The 14,942-nt window shown below is 30.4% G+C and overlaps 1 protein-coding gene across 1 annotated transcript in view; it reads right to left on the minus strand.

Annotated features, from left to right (window-relative positions):
• geko (olfaction protein geko) overlaps positions 1-12,843 on the minus strand; it is a 57,600-nt gene extending 44,757 nt beyond the window's left edge. Inside the window, exons 1-2 of the mRNA XM_088238144.1 lie at positions 12,762-12,843; positions 9,956-10,302 (exon numbers count right to left, since the gene is read on the minus strand). Coding sequence (XP_088094270.1) covers positions 9,956-10,205 — 250 coding nt within the window. The 5' untranslated portion in view covers positions 10,206-10,302; positions 12,762-12,843. The remainder of the gene's footprint in view (positions 1-9,955; positions 10,303-12,761) is intronic.
• Positions 12,844-14,942: the final 2,099 nt, after the last annotated feature.

Below are 14,942 nucleotides of genomic sequence, written 5' to 3' on the forward strand. Positions count from 1 at the left end.
GCGAAATAATAATGTGCTGTTCCTTGATCAACGCAGCACAAACTATGGCTTACATGCACCAATGTTCTGATTGTGTCGTATTGTAAGCTCGAGACAAGATCTGGACTTTTTTGGTGTAAGTCTTTATAGATTTAAAAAATCACTAAGATAGACCAGACCGTATCTTGTCTTGAGGTAGTAATTTTCATTTTTCTGTCCCTGCTTTTATTTTATTTAGTTGTATTTTATTTGATTAGTACCTATATTTATCAAAAAAAAATATATTTGCTATTGTTAGAATGGGCTGCATAAGTCCGTCAATAAAAAAATATTAATAATAATAATAAAAATAAAGCTATCACAAAATTGCGTTTTTAAAAAAAGAAAAAGTGTGCGTTTAAGTAGTCCCGTTAAATCAATGCGACTAACAGGAAGAAGTTCAATGGTTTTAAAAAAAATAAAAATTGTTCGTAGCCTATTAAACGCAATTATTATTTTTGTATCGCATTATAATAGCTTCGATTTTTAGAACATTGTATTTTTTCATTACTCCGCACGGACGTCACTAGTTCTCTTCAACGAGTTGTCCTAATTTGTGAGTACCACTGGTTGATTTAGAATAACTTGTGACGTCATTTAAAGTAGTAATTTTTTCATAAATTTTAAAGAAATTTCACCGTACTTAATTAATAAAGTACCCCTAAATATAAATAAGTGAAATGCTCCAATTTCTACCGCATGTAAGAAAACATTACTACTTTTGACATGTCAATTTTCAAGTATTTGTTGGATTTGATCATGCCATGTCTTTCTCGTTTTCTGCATCCATCAACATTTACATTGTGATCCTTTTAGCCTTTCTTTCGCTGTCCATTGGCTCGGCTCTACTTGTTTAAACCAACGCAGCACCCCTGTTTTAAATTTGTGTATAATGCTTGTGTCAGCCTCATTATTTAAAAAATCTAATTAGTTTAAAATCTATTACCCAGATTTAAAAAATATAAATAACTCATTTATCAAGGCTGCTCTAAATTTAGCTTGTTCTGTTATCATTTACATATTTTCTTCTGTTATTTTATGACCTCTAAAACCGTTTTTGAACAATTTCAAATTGAATATTTGATTGACAATATTTTGAGTTTGTCCAAATTTTTGTAGACAAAGACTGGATTCAACTCCCTGGGAAGCTGTTAATATTAACATATTACAAAATTTGGACAAACTCAAAATATTGTTGATCAATCCTCCTGATCCATGAAGAAGTATAAAATATAAAAAAAATAATTTTTCAGGCGTTGGCTAGTATGTAGATGAAATAATTAAATTACACGAATCTTACCCGCATTTCTGCTCTTTAACTTAAAATATTTTTCATCTCTTTTGTAATATTTTAAATCTTTTTTTTAATTTAAGATTGAACTAAACTTTTCGATTTCATTTTGAAATGTTTTAAGCAGGTGAAAAATATTTTGCGATAGTGATACCAATAAACTTTACCGGGGTCAATCACCGACAAGGTTGACATGATTTTTGTAATTTAAATACGTGTTTTTTCACTGCAATATCAAAGCCTCGGACTGACATCTGAAACCTAAGGTTAAATCGAATCAAAATATGTATTATCAATCATTCAAGATTTGTTTAAAAAAAGTAATTTAAAAAAAATGCTCAAATATGTAAGTGTTATCCAGGGTTTCAATTAAAATTATTTTTTTTAGAGATTAGAATAATATCGTATGGAATAATATTTCAAGAACAGGTATATTTATAATTGATTTTGCTGACACTAATTATCACAAAAACAATTTAGAATACCCAGATTCAATAGTAGACGAAATCATATTTTATCATTGTTTCTTTAACAATCAGAACTGGGTAAAAAAGAATACATAATCGAGTATGCTTGTCATACAATAAAAACTTTAGTACGATAAATCTTTTCAACGAAACAAAATATTGTTTTAAAAAACATTTTAAAATTGCGATAAAAACGTCACAAGAGCAAAATTATTTGTTTTCTTTCTTTAATTATTAATTATATATATGAACGCGTGTGGTATATGTATTTATGTATGCATATATGTTAATTATAATAGCAAAAATACGTTTATATTTTTTTTCCACTTTGGAATAAAATAATATAATTGAATTGGAATAGAACAATAAAAGTGGAATAAAACTATAAACATATTTTTATTATTATAATTAAAATGCAGTTCCACCAAGAAATGTCAATAGAAAAACTCAATTCATGGATGTTAATGTGAGTATATGTATGTAATGTATGTATGAACTTTATACATATATTTATTTATTTACTTAGAGAAGAGAAGAATTTATAAATAAAACAGTTAATATCAACACTGGCGTAAAATTAATTCGAGATGATGCTTCATAGAACGATAGTTTAAAATTATGTTCTGAAAATTGAGCGTTGTCGCGTCAACATTGCCGAGCAAAACGCGTAGTAGAGTAAAAAAGACTAACTGTCTATTCCAGTTTACTATGAATTCAAATCTGTATGTCGCACATTTTTACGCTGCTGCGCATTTACAGACGATAAGTTAAGTTCCGGAACCTAAGTTGATTCCAACACAAGACGGGTGCTTAGTGCTCTAGTATATGTATTTATTTTTTTTATTTTTTTATTTTATTTATTTTATTCAGAAAACATACAGTCATACAAAATAAGTACAAAAAACAACAATTTTTTAACATAAAAAGACCAATTTAGTTTTCATAAATTAAAAAGATTATATAAACATTAAATGTGACAAAAAATAAAAAATAAATAAGAATTTTAAATGAGAAAAGAATAATTGTTGACATTTGCGTTTTCCATGGAGGTAAAAAATTAAAATAAATAAAAATACCGAATGTACACTCCGAGCCATCCACGCACACACATGAACGCACATATAAAACATACACAAACATATACATTACATGCGGCACATATACATAGCATAAACCACTCAAGATGTACATTCAGCAACTATCCCAAATAATCGACCCCATGAAGAAATTTTCTGTACAAATGCAACGTGCAGTTAAAAATGTCTACATCAATACTGAGTCCGTTATAATTTCTACAGGTACGTCTAATGAATGAATTCGAGGTATAATTGTTTTTACAAGTTGGTACATAAAAAAGGGAATTTAATCTAGTATAGCGAAGAGGACAACGGAAACCAATATTTTGTAAAAGATACGGCTAATCAACTATGTTATTGAGAATTTTGAAAAGAAAAATTAAATCATATCTAAGGCGCCTTTTTTGTAGTGATTCTATATTAAAATTGATCAAAGATGCGGCGTAATCATTTTCAATGTTACCAAAACGATATTCCAGGCTCCTTATAAATTTCTTTTGAATGTTTTCAATTTGATTAATATATACATTATATTGAGGGGACCATACTAATGAAGCGAATTCGAGTTGACTTCGCACATAAGTATAGTAAAGAAGTTTGAATGTATTTGGTGATGAGAATGGCTTGGAAATTCGAAAAATAAACCCTAGAAGTCTGTACGCCTTATCTACTATTGTATTTATGTGATCTCTAAATAAAAGCTTATCATCCATCAGTACACCAAAATCTCTCGCTAAATCTCGCCAAATCTCTCGCTAATGTATATTTATATCAATGAATACTATGGTAATTATTGTGAGCTAACCTGAGGTTTTCTATATGAAAAACCGCTTCTTGCCAAATTCCAGCAAAAATTAAAAAATACATATTCAGAAAATCGTACTGCCTACTAATTTGTTTATTTTATTTTGATATTGGACCTATTAGTACATCAAAAGGAGAAATCAAAAAATATAAGTCTTTAAAACGGAAATACGTTTTTCAATATACTTATTTGCATTTTTCACTTCATTAAGTGGCACAATTTGTGGTTAAAAAACCCGGCAGCGATTTGATCAAAATAAATTGAAAATGGAGACTTGGTCATAGTGTTACTAAATATTACTTTAATACGTGCTCGGAGAGTAATGATAATTCTTATGGGAGAATAAGTAACCGAGAATTTTATCAATTTAATAATGATTCATATATTACAACAGACATGGAGAATATTTTCGAGAAGATATTCTGAAAGCGTAGACATTGACAGGGCTTATGACTTGTCATTGGCTGATTAAAGCGGCCACTTTACGTACTTCGTAACATTCAAACTCTCGCATTTCACACAGTAACCAGATTCTTTATAGACCTGGGCTTGGCTATTCACGGGGACCCGTCACAATAGATCTTTACAGGTCGCAGTGACGTCAGGAGCTTGCATAGCACTGAACCCCACCATTATGAATAAGAATAATAACATTTAGTTAAACATAATTAAATATATCACAGAAAAATATGAACCGAAAAACTTGAACAGATTCTTATGCAAACAAAATAAATGTCCTGTCTACACACATTTGGACAAATTCAAAACATTATTAATGAAACTAACAGGTAAAAAATGCCTGAAAATTTAAAAGTGTTTTATGGGGTTGCCTAGTAGATGTTTAAACATAGGCAGAATTGTGATTTTTATTTAAATTTATTTATTTATTTATTAATTTACACCAAAACAGGCCAGGAAGCCCAATAACAGTGGTGAATTACATCACATAATACCAAGGCTTGAGAAAAATCACATTTTTAATTTATGTGTTCTCACCGGGAATCGAACCCGGAACCTTCTGTGAATGAGTCAAGCGTCTTAACCACTACACCATGGAGGCCGCTGTGAATATTACACAGTGTGTAAATTGGACACTTACACCAACCAATGACAGGTTGTAAGCCCGGTAAATACCTAAACTTCAATACTTTTAAAAATGATTTTTTTTGAAAAAAATAAAAATTGGCTTTCTTGTAATTAAATCAAATATTTCCAGTTTGGTGGCCATTTTCAACTCACAAAATAAATCAGTCTTTGTAAATGGAAATCAAGCTGGAGTAGAGTGGGGTTCGAACCTCGGACCTCTGATCTGTGAGTCCGCAACACTAGCCACGGGACTACAACCCGATTTAAAAATTCCCTTCTCAAGAATGTCTTTCTCCTCATTTGAAATGAATTATGTAGTACAGTAGTTTACATTTATTTGTATACCTTGAGAACAAAATATTTTGTAAAAAAACCGCTGAAATTTTCATAGTCTTCTATTAAGTTATCATTGTGTGATTTACATTGTATTCAAATTAAGGTGACGATATATTGTTCTCTATAAATAATTATGATTCTTGATTTATTGTAATGTTCACTAAGGTTAAAATATAACCAATTTATCAAAACACATTATTTGTAAATATGATTGTTTAAATAATCAGTACAAAGACCTTCAATGGAGATTAATATTCAATTACGTTACCCCATGTTTTAGATTCGACAGACTTTCAAAAGGCTTTGTGGGTATTAGAAAAATATATTTCACTATTTATCCTTGAGCCACTAAATCGTTAAGATATTAATTATTATTTGCTACGGAGTAACGGAAATTACAAAACAAAAAAAAGGTTTTTAAGATTAAGAACTGAAGCTTTTATTTAAGAAATCGTTTTTTGAACGAATTTTTTTATTATTATAATTTGAGTAAATGGAGAAAATCTTTAATGTCATAAACTTGCATCTCTTCCGTTAGCTCTACCCCTGCCCTGCCCAGCTTATTTCCTAGTCAACATCCAATGCGTATCGCTTCGGTGGTTAAATACGTTTTTCTCAGTTTAAAAAAAAACGGTTTTTCAAAAAATTCATTAGGGTGTTTTTAAAATACATCATTAAAAATGTTCCTCAGAAGTTTCGCGGTATGGCCGTGAAAAACCGTGTAGGTATCCGAGTATGTACGTACATTTTTCAAATTATTATAAAAATGAAACCTGGTTATTTGAGTTAAACGATTTTATTATTTTTCAACAACACTACCATAGTTTCGGGAGAGCACTCCTCTCATCAACGGGTAATATAAAACTAAAATAGTACATTTACAGAATATTGTATGTACCATAGTACTACTATACAATACTTACAAAAAAGTTTTATTTTTATATTCATGTATAATGAAGTGTTACGAAGTGAATGCCGATTCAATTTTTTATTTATTTATTCATTTCAAATTACATTTTTATACAAACCTATTATGTCTATTAAGGCTGTGCCCGTGTGAAGCCATAATAACAACAAAATATAAAGTTAATTTTTAAAAAAAATCTATTAGATACAATATATTTTTTTTAAAAAACAATCCAAATACAAGAAATTACATCAAATACTTTGATAATAATAATTTCATATGAAACCATTTTAAAAATTAAACATAACAATTAAAAATAGCAATCCAAATTAAAGAACTAACATTTGAAACTTATAAAAGTAATAGAATATAAATCAAACCTTTAAAGTAACGAAAATAAATCGGTAAACAAAATTTTCATCATCATCAATCCCTTTTAGCCCATAATGGTGCATAGGGCACTGCATTGGTACACCAATCGCAACGTATCTTGATCATTTTTGTTACATGAAGGTAAGGTGATCAGTCTTAGGCTTCAGGTACCAGTCTAGGGACTATGAAATATTCTAGTGTAAAAACACCCTTTTTAATAATATTTCATATCAAGCATGTCGGGAATCGAACCCGAGACCTCTTGCGTGGTAGGCAAATGCACTGACTATTACACCACGAGGCCGAATTTTTTTTAATTAATAAATTAATAGTACCTACATAAATAAAATTGTTATAATCATTTACATATGGTTTAGAAAGTATAAATTAAAGTAATCAATAAAGCAACAAAATATTGTTGACAGTAGTTGAATTAAAATAACAGTTTGAACTATATTATTATTTATTATTATAATTTATTTATTAACGGACATTGTCTATGTGTACAATAAATAAGGTTTAAATATTACAATAAAAGAATATTTTAAAACATTTAAAAAAAAGAAAAGAAGCATTGACAAACAAACATAAGGGATATCAAAACACGATCTGGACTATTTATTTAGTTCTCGTTTAAATCGTTGTAAACTTAAACCAAAAAAGTCCAGATCTTGTCTTGAGTTAACAATACGACAAAGACGAGTCATTGAAGAATTAACGTCATAGTTTGTTCTATGCTGATCGATGAACAGTACTTTATTGTTTCTCAACCTACGAGTCGGAATATTGAATTTTACTTTCCCCAGTAATGATGGAACATCGATTGTACTATTTAGTATGCCGAACATAAATATGGAATAAATATTAGTTTTACGTTTTTGTACACTAGAAATATTTAACATTGATCAGCATAAGAATAATTACCTCTCTCTATTCCAAGCATCCACGCTACTAAGCAAGCGATGTTGGACTGATTCAATGTGATTTATGCGATTGACATAGAATGGAGACCAGACCACGGAGGCATATTCTAAAAGAGGGCGAACAGTTGAGCTATGAAGAGTTTTGATTATACGGACATTAGTAAAATCAGAGGATATTCTGTTAATGAAGCCAAGTAATTTCAGTGATTTATTTACTGTATTATCTATATGCTCATTTTTTGTCAGTTTAAAGTCCAAAACAACTCCTAAATCTCTGATGGACTTAACTACCTCAACTTTGGAGTTTTCTATTAGGTACTCGAAGGAAATAGGTTGTTTTTGTGATGACATTATTTTGCATTTTTTAATATTAAGTTCTGATTTATTGACTTTGCACCATTGGTTAAAAGAGATAATGTCTGTATTTACTTTGTGGAAAAACATTTTGAATTTATTTAAAATAAAACACTTTGTAAATTTACCACACAAGAGTTTAATACATTAAAACACGACTATTTTCTGGTAATCAGTATTACCCATCCTCAGGTGTAAATATAAACTAAACTTTAACACATACACAGATTAATACTTAGGTACTGAAAGGGTTGGGCGAAAGGGGGAAGGCAATGTGTGGTGGAGGGGGTGAAGTTTTCCTAATTATGGGGAATATTGATAGCAGGGGTGATGCATTTGAAATATAATATGATTAATTAAAGTTATCTCTGAATTTAAATTTATACTCATAAAAGCGAGAGTTAGAGAATGATTTAGCAACATCATTTATTAACTAATTGAAAAGCAGGAGTGTCAAATGGGCACCCTGAGGTACACCCGATGTAACATCAACACTGGTTGACAAATACTTATTTATCCGAACATTTTGTTTCCTACCAGTAAGATACGAATTAATAAGAGTAATGGATCTCTTATTATAAAAAATAAAAAGTATGTTACGGTTTCCAGATCAAAAATTAAAAACGTGTTTTGAAATAAATCATTATCATCATAATTAATAAATGATAAGACTTTATCGCATTCATAATAGTTAATATTGACATAATTACTTTTAAGATAAGAAAGTTCAAATCATTTTAGATTAATTGTAAATAAAGTTACAATGTTGTTAATCAAAACAACTTCCCAGTCAAAATGATTTAATTTTGTTTTAGTATGTAGTATGTATTTGAAAATTCCAATACCAATCGTTATACAACTTGTGACGAATTGATTGATATTATTATTTGTAAAACTTATTTATATATTTATATGCGTCTTAATTATGCTATTTGTTATCTTCAAAATTTATTTACAAAGTTTGTTTTGGTATGTTTTACAATTATTCAAACGCTAATTACTATGTACTAAAGAGATGCAAAGCATTTGCCTAGCGGTTTAATGATGTTCTGCATTTAACTATCAATCATACTTGGGGTCTGAAATTCAATGTTTAATATGGTTGACCACAAAGGTATAACTTAGCCTCCATGCTTAAAACTTACTGGTACCTTCTAGTAGCAATTATTATTTGTTTTATTATTTCCTTTTTCCTTTTTCCTCTTTTTTTATTTTTTCCCATTGAGTTATAGTTTTGATTTAAGGTAATTTATAAACAAATACGTTTATTTCTATTTTTATATATTTTTAGCTTTTTAACCTTTTTTTTCTATTGAATATGTTCTGTGACATAAATTATAAAAATAAAACTTTTATTTTATGGGTTGGTTGGAAGAAATTGCCATTTGACAATAAGCCCGCCAATGTAGAAATAACATTATATACAAAAAGTTAAATAAATAAATATTTAAATAATTAGTCATTTGAGTCACTTACTCAATTAGGGACTCAAATAATACTATAATTTTTATTTAAATGTGCATTTTCAGAACAACAAAAAACCACGCAAGTCAAACATCTTTATAACTAAATATATCACAACAAAATATAGCCAAGAAAATTTCTGGCACAAACAAAATAAATAAACAAATAGCTTTCAAAAATGAATTAGCCAATTAAGGACTAAGAGAGATAAGGTCGTTAGCATGACATGCTACGCAGACGATGCTCACATGGATAATTAAGATACAGGTGCAAGTTTCAATTTTATATTGCTAATAATTTTATTTTTTTTTACTTTTGTGTGCATTCAAATACACGTAAATGCACACAAGAGTAGAAAAGATCAATTTTACGTGGAATTTTCTATTTTTTTTTTCACAAACCATATTTGAATAGATCACAAATGGTTTATTAGTTCATATTAACTTTTCTTCAGTATTGTAATAAATCCATATTTATTGTTGCCATCAAAAGGACACTTTAATAGATTATATTTTAAGAGATTCGAATACAGAAGTGGAAAGTACTTCTAATTATGTCCAATGGAAAAAGTTTCTATTAATGCTAATTTAAAATAAAATTTGTAATTACAGTGGTGAATTACCGTACAGAATACCCAGGATGGAGAAAAATCAAATTGAATTTTCTGTTCTCACGGGGAATTGATCCTGGAACCTTCCGTTTGTGAGTCAAGCGTCTTCACCACTACACGATAGAGGCCGGAAGCCAATGTTTTTAACCATGATTATTAATACCGGTTAAGTACATAATATTTAAAAATATATAAAAACCTGCTGTCGAATTGCATTCTGTAAATATTAAAAAAACGATTGCTTACCGAATAGTTTGAGGTTTTTAAAGTCTAGGTCAGCATCAAGGTCAAGTTCCGCCTTGTCTTCCCTGAATGCTGTGGGGTTCCTTCTTACGCTCTGTCCACTGTCGCCTTCCTCATCAGTGAAGAATGGCGTGGAGACGTTGGAGCTGCTGAAGGACTGATAAACCTGGCATATCAGGGTAGAGTAGTCACACACCAGCACGAGGAACAAACCAATCAGAATGACGGTACGCACCAAACCCCCGGATTCCATTTTGAAAACAGTTCACTGATTTAATTAAGAAAACACTGACCAATTTTTAAACTGCTGAAAACTTGGATTCAACGATTTTTTACACTCTTTGGAGTACCTGGAAATGAAAACAAAAACAAATAAATAAAGAGGTTTTTGAATTATCTCAAATCTGCAATAATATTCTAGGTTTCCTTTTCTCAATTTATTTATTATTTCTAAATAGTTTCTTTGGCCGTTCCGACCAGTAAATAAATTAATATGATATGAGTTTTATGTACAATATTTCACTCCGGAACCTTGCCCATCACCAGTGAGTGAATGTATCCTTCTTCATAGTCGGTCCCTCATGACTGAGGATCATGACCACCATGTTGCACTCTCAAAACTGCAGTTATCCACTTGTCTCTGAAAGCCGTCACAAATGTCTGTGCCGGTTTTCACCTGGTCAGACCAGCGCATGGAAAACCTCCCTCGTATTTTTCTTCCCTCTGCCATCCGCAACAAGCTTCTCCGGGCAATCTTCTTATCTCCTCGCGAGACAAGCATAATATCGGAGAACTCTTCTGAGGCATATGAACGACAGTCTGTCAGTAAGCTTCAGTTCCTAAAGAATTGAGGCGTTGCCGTTGGTTGGTATGTTTGGCTGTCTAGGGTATTATTACCGTACTTTCCCAAACACCTTATCTCAAAGGCGTATATTATGTTGCGTTCTTTTGCCCTTATTGTCCATGTTTCTGCCCCTTATAAATAAATTGAAAAGACTAAAGTTCTGACCAACCTAATTTTTGTAGCTTTCGAAATGCCTCTGTCCTTTCATATCTTTTCCAAACTTGCCATCGCCTTTTTTGCCATCCCCGTATCCACGAATATCAAAATTATAAGTGTTATAATGTAAAAAAAATAAATTTTATCTACTTTAATGTTGTGTAATGATCATATCAATATAGTGAATAGAATAAAATTGACCCTGCACAGAATAACAATGTCGAAATTTCAAAGACTCCAAAAACTCTATTCAGAAAAACCTCATTCAAAGTATATAAATACAATAAAAAACTTCAAAAGTTACATTATGTGTTTGTTATTTTTTTCCCTTGGTTAACTCTAATTGTTTTTTTTTTCATTAATATTGCTATTTGAGAAATGCGTTATTGGTGTAACTTAGTATTTCCATTAATGATATATAATTGCACATCACTTGAAATTTTTTTAGTCATTTTCCCGTGCGGAAACTGGTTACAGCTTTGCCATTTTTTGATTTATCGGCTTGAGCTGTGTATCGTTTATCTAATGCAAATGGCATGTTTTTATAAAGACTTGTAAATTATGTAACGATAGAGATAAATGACATCACATTGGATAAAATAATAAATAAATACCTTACACACCAAGCACAAGAGGTATCCTCTTTTTTGATGTGGTATTTGTTTTGTTTTCATTTCGTGCACTTTTGCCTTATCATGTAAGTTCTTTTGCAATTTAAAAAAAAAATATCGAACCTGTTAAAAAATAAAAAAAATATTTTGAAAAAGTCGGTACCTAGGCAGTGATGGAAACTTTTAAGAAACCTTATATTTTTTGGTTTAATCAACCCTTATTTTCAAAAAATAATTTGTAATTTATACTTCAGTGTAAAAATGCTCTTTAATATGTGAACCAATTTATTTTAATTATTGTTTTGAAATTCCATTATTTTATAATTTTTTTAATAGTAATAAACTATTTAATCTACAAATATGAATCATATTGAATTAAGACAGCTATTTCTCCATTCTATTATAATCTGTGTCTACGTCCAGGTGAATGAAGTAAACAATTTTGTATGTGAAAAACCAGGTCTTGTAGACTCAATGCCTGCTCTCAAGTAAAAATCCTTGATAAGGAAAATTGAGTGGAGATAAGTGTTCCTTGTTGTATGGTGATTCACGCGTTTGCTTATCGTTCTTGATGTCCTGAGTTCGATTCATGGCAGGATCGACGTGAATTATTGATTTTAAGGATTATTTCATCTGCAATATTTCAATTTTCTTTAACTGGCACCTGAATCATAAGACTGATCACCTTACCGCAATGTTGCTGATGATCGAAATACGCTACATTTCGTTTAAAAATGCAGTGTCCTATGCGCAAGTGGGTATGAAAAGGGTAATGATAATGAATTTAAATAATGTTTCACTATCCATGCACCGGTTTTTATAAAAAGGGAGCATTACAATAATTTTCAAATTACACCAATCAATTCGTATTATTGCATTGTTGCTCCTAATATTATTACAAGTACATCATCCGCAGTGTATCTTGATTTTTTTTTCTGAAACTCACTAATTAAATAAAATACAATCAATATAGTTTTCACACATTCCTTTTAACAAACGCATTTAAAATTTAAATTGTGCAATAAAACACTAAATTGTGCTTAAATTTTAGTTAATTCGACGTAAAAAAGTAGATTAACCAGTTTAAAAAAATACTACGCATTCATAAATCACTTGTGACATCTATTTCGCCCTTAGTTCTCTTAATGACAGATGTTTAAAATTGGAAAATAACGTTTTTAATTTTTAAATGACGCACCGGTTCATTTGCTGATAGGCTGTTGCGCGCGCATGCGCCCGTAGCGACACTCTCAGTACGCGACTCCGGCACCAACTAACAGAAGGAAGGTTTGTTGTGGTTTCCCGAGGCAGCTGTAAGCTGTACCACCTCCATTTTTCTTATTACGTCTACTCCAGCTGCCGTTACGTCACTGTTAAGATTGCTATCAGTTGCGCCTTCTCGTTCGGACCTACGAGAACGCCGGCCCAGTTAAATGAGACCTACAAAGATACATATATAAACTAAGTTAGCAATTAATACATCTTTTTTAACTACGATGTTTTAAGTATGTCCAAATGTTTGAAGACAGGCTGGATTTCCTCTTTTGGAGTTATTTTATTTCATTTATACTTTTGCAATATTTGTATTTATTTTATACAGAATAATGTCACTGAGGTGTCCCGTGCCGAGGGAAACATTTTACAATAATTAAAACATGTCTTGAATTAGTTTTTTTTAACATAGTTGAAACAATCAAAAAATAAAAACGTAATTAATCCAAATAACCTAATTATCACCTTAAATGTAATATGCAATATAAACTAAAATAATCATAAAAAAACACAACAAATTCATATAGACTTGTAGACCAAATTTCATAAACAGGACACAAATATTTACCTATTTGGCTTGATCCACTCATCGATCCGTGTGCAACCCACCTCCACTACCCATTTCTTAATAGCAATTTGATATTGCGAGTACTTACTTATTGTCCTTATGGACAATGGATTTATATTGTACACTTTAACCGAGTAGTAGGCGAATCCTCTTTGACCAAAGATTGTATTAATTTTTAATTGTTTTTGCAGCATCAGGGTGGAGTAACCAGTAACTCTTGTATTTGTAAAATGAGTTATGGGAGGTAGAGAATAATGTTTGTGTGCATACAGTAACGGAGCTTTTATTTAACAGAGCTTTAGAGCTATTTATCTATAGATTTGAATTTGTTGCAAAAGAGAGGGATACATATTTGAAAAAGGAATATGGAAGTATAGACATAGACACTTACAAGGCTTATGAACCGTCATTGGCGGGTTTATGTAGTCATTTTACATTTGAACATACTCAGAACATTGTTGACTAAGCTAACTGTTATAGAAGCATGAAAATTGAAAAAATCTTTTCGAGCGTTGCTTACTAGGTGAAATAGTTCAACCAGATTAATCTCACCCACATAATAAAGGATTCAGCTATTTTGCTTCACAAAAGACAACATATGGAAGAATGAAGGAAATTTGTATGTTGACACAATAAAAATTTTTTAAAATTTTTAAAATATTTTTTTATAGATATATTTATTTTCAAATTTAAACACAAAAATACACTTTAAAAAGTACATCTTAAAATTAAGCTATATATACTTTGGAAAAAATGCCCGCAAAGACTTCAGCGTCTGAGCGTGGGCCATCCCTTTTTTAATGATTTAAAAGTTTATAGCATATAAATATGGTATGACATAACCATGAAGAAAGAAAAAAAAACAAAAAAGATATTCGCTAATAAGCGGAATGGGGAATGTTGTAGTACGTAAAGTGGCCACTTAGCCCAGCCAATGACAGGTCATAAGCCCTGTAAACGCTCGAATATCCATAATCCTGAATTTGAAAAAATTCTACCTCATCGCTGTAGGGATATTAATAAAAAATAAAAAAAGATTAACATAACATATGCTGATAGAACAAAAGGCAGGATTTATTTGCAGTATTTCATTATATTTTATTTTTTTAAAGAAGGTGTCTATCTATTCCTTCCATGCTAATCCAAGACCTCAAACCTACTTTAAACAGTGACATTGGTAGAATGGTGAAATTTACACAGTGTGTAAAGTGGCCACTTAAAAAAAAAGTATATTGTTAAGGGTCCCCGGCACGGGTAACTCCAATGAGGTCACATTATTTTTTTTATTATTAATCTTTGTTTACTGTGTGGAAAAAAAATTAAAATAATAATCCAGCCAGTGATAGATCAGAAGCCTTATAAATACCTAAACTTTTATATCCACAATGTTTTCTCTCCCAAGAGTGAAAACCGGCATTGTCTACAAAAATTGGGACAAATGAAAAACATCGTTATTTCACATTAATTATTAAATTTATCAGATGTACAGTTGTACAGTTTTTGACAAATGATCAGAAGTTTAAAAAAAAACAGTTTTCT

Source organism: Micrasema longulum, unplaced genomic scaffold, assembly GCF_059751315.1.
Source record: "Micrasema longulum isolate JH-2025_06_02 unplaced genomic scaffold, ASM5975131v1 h1tg001829l, whole genome shotgun sequence".
Classification (NCBI taxonomy): Eukaryota; Metazoa; Arthropoda; class Insecta; order Trichoptera; family Brachycentridae; genus Micrasema; species Micrasema longulum.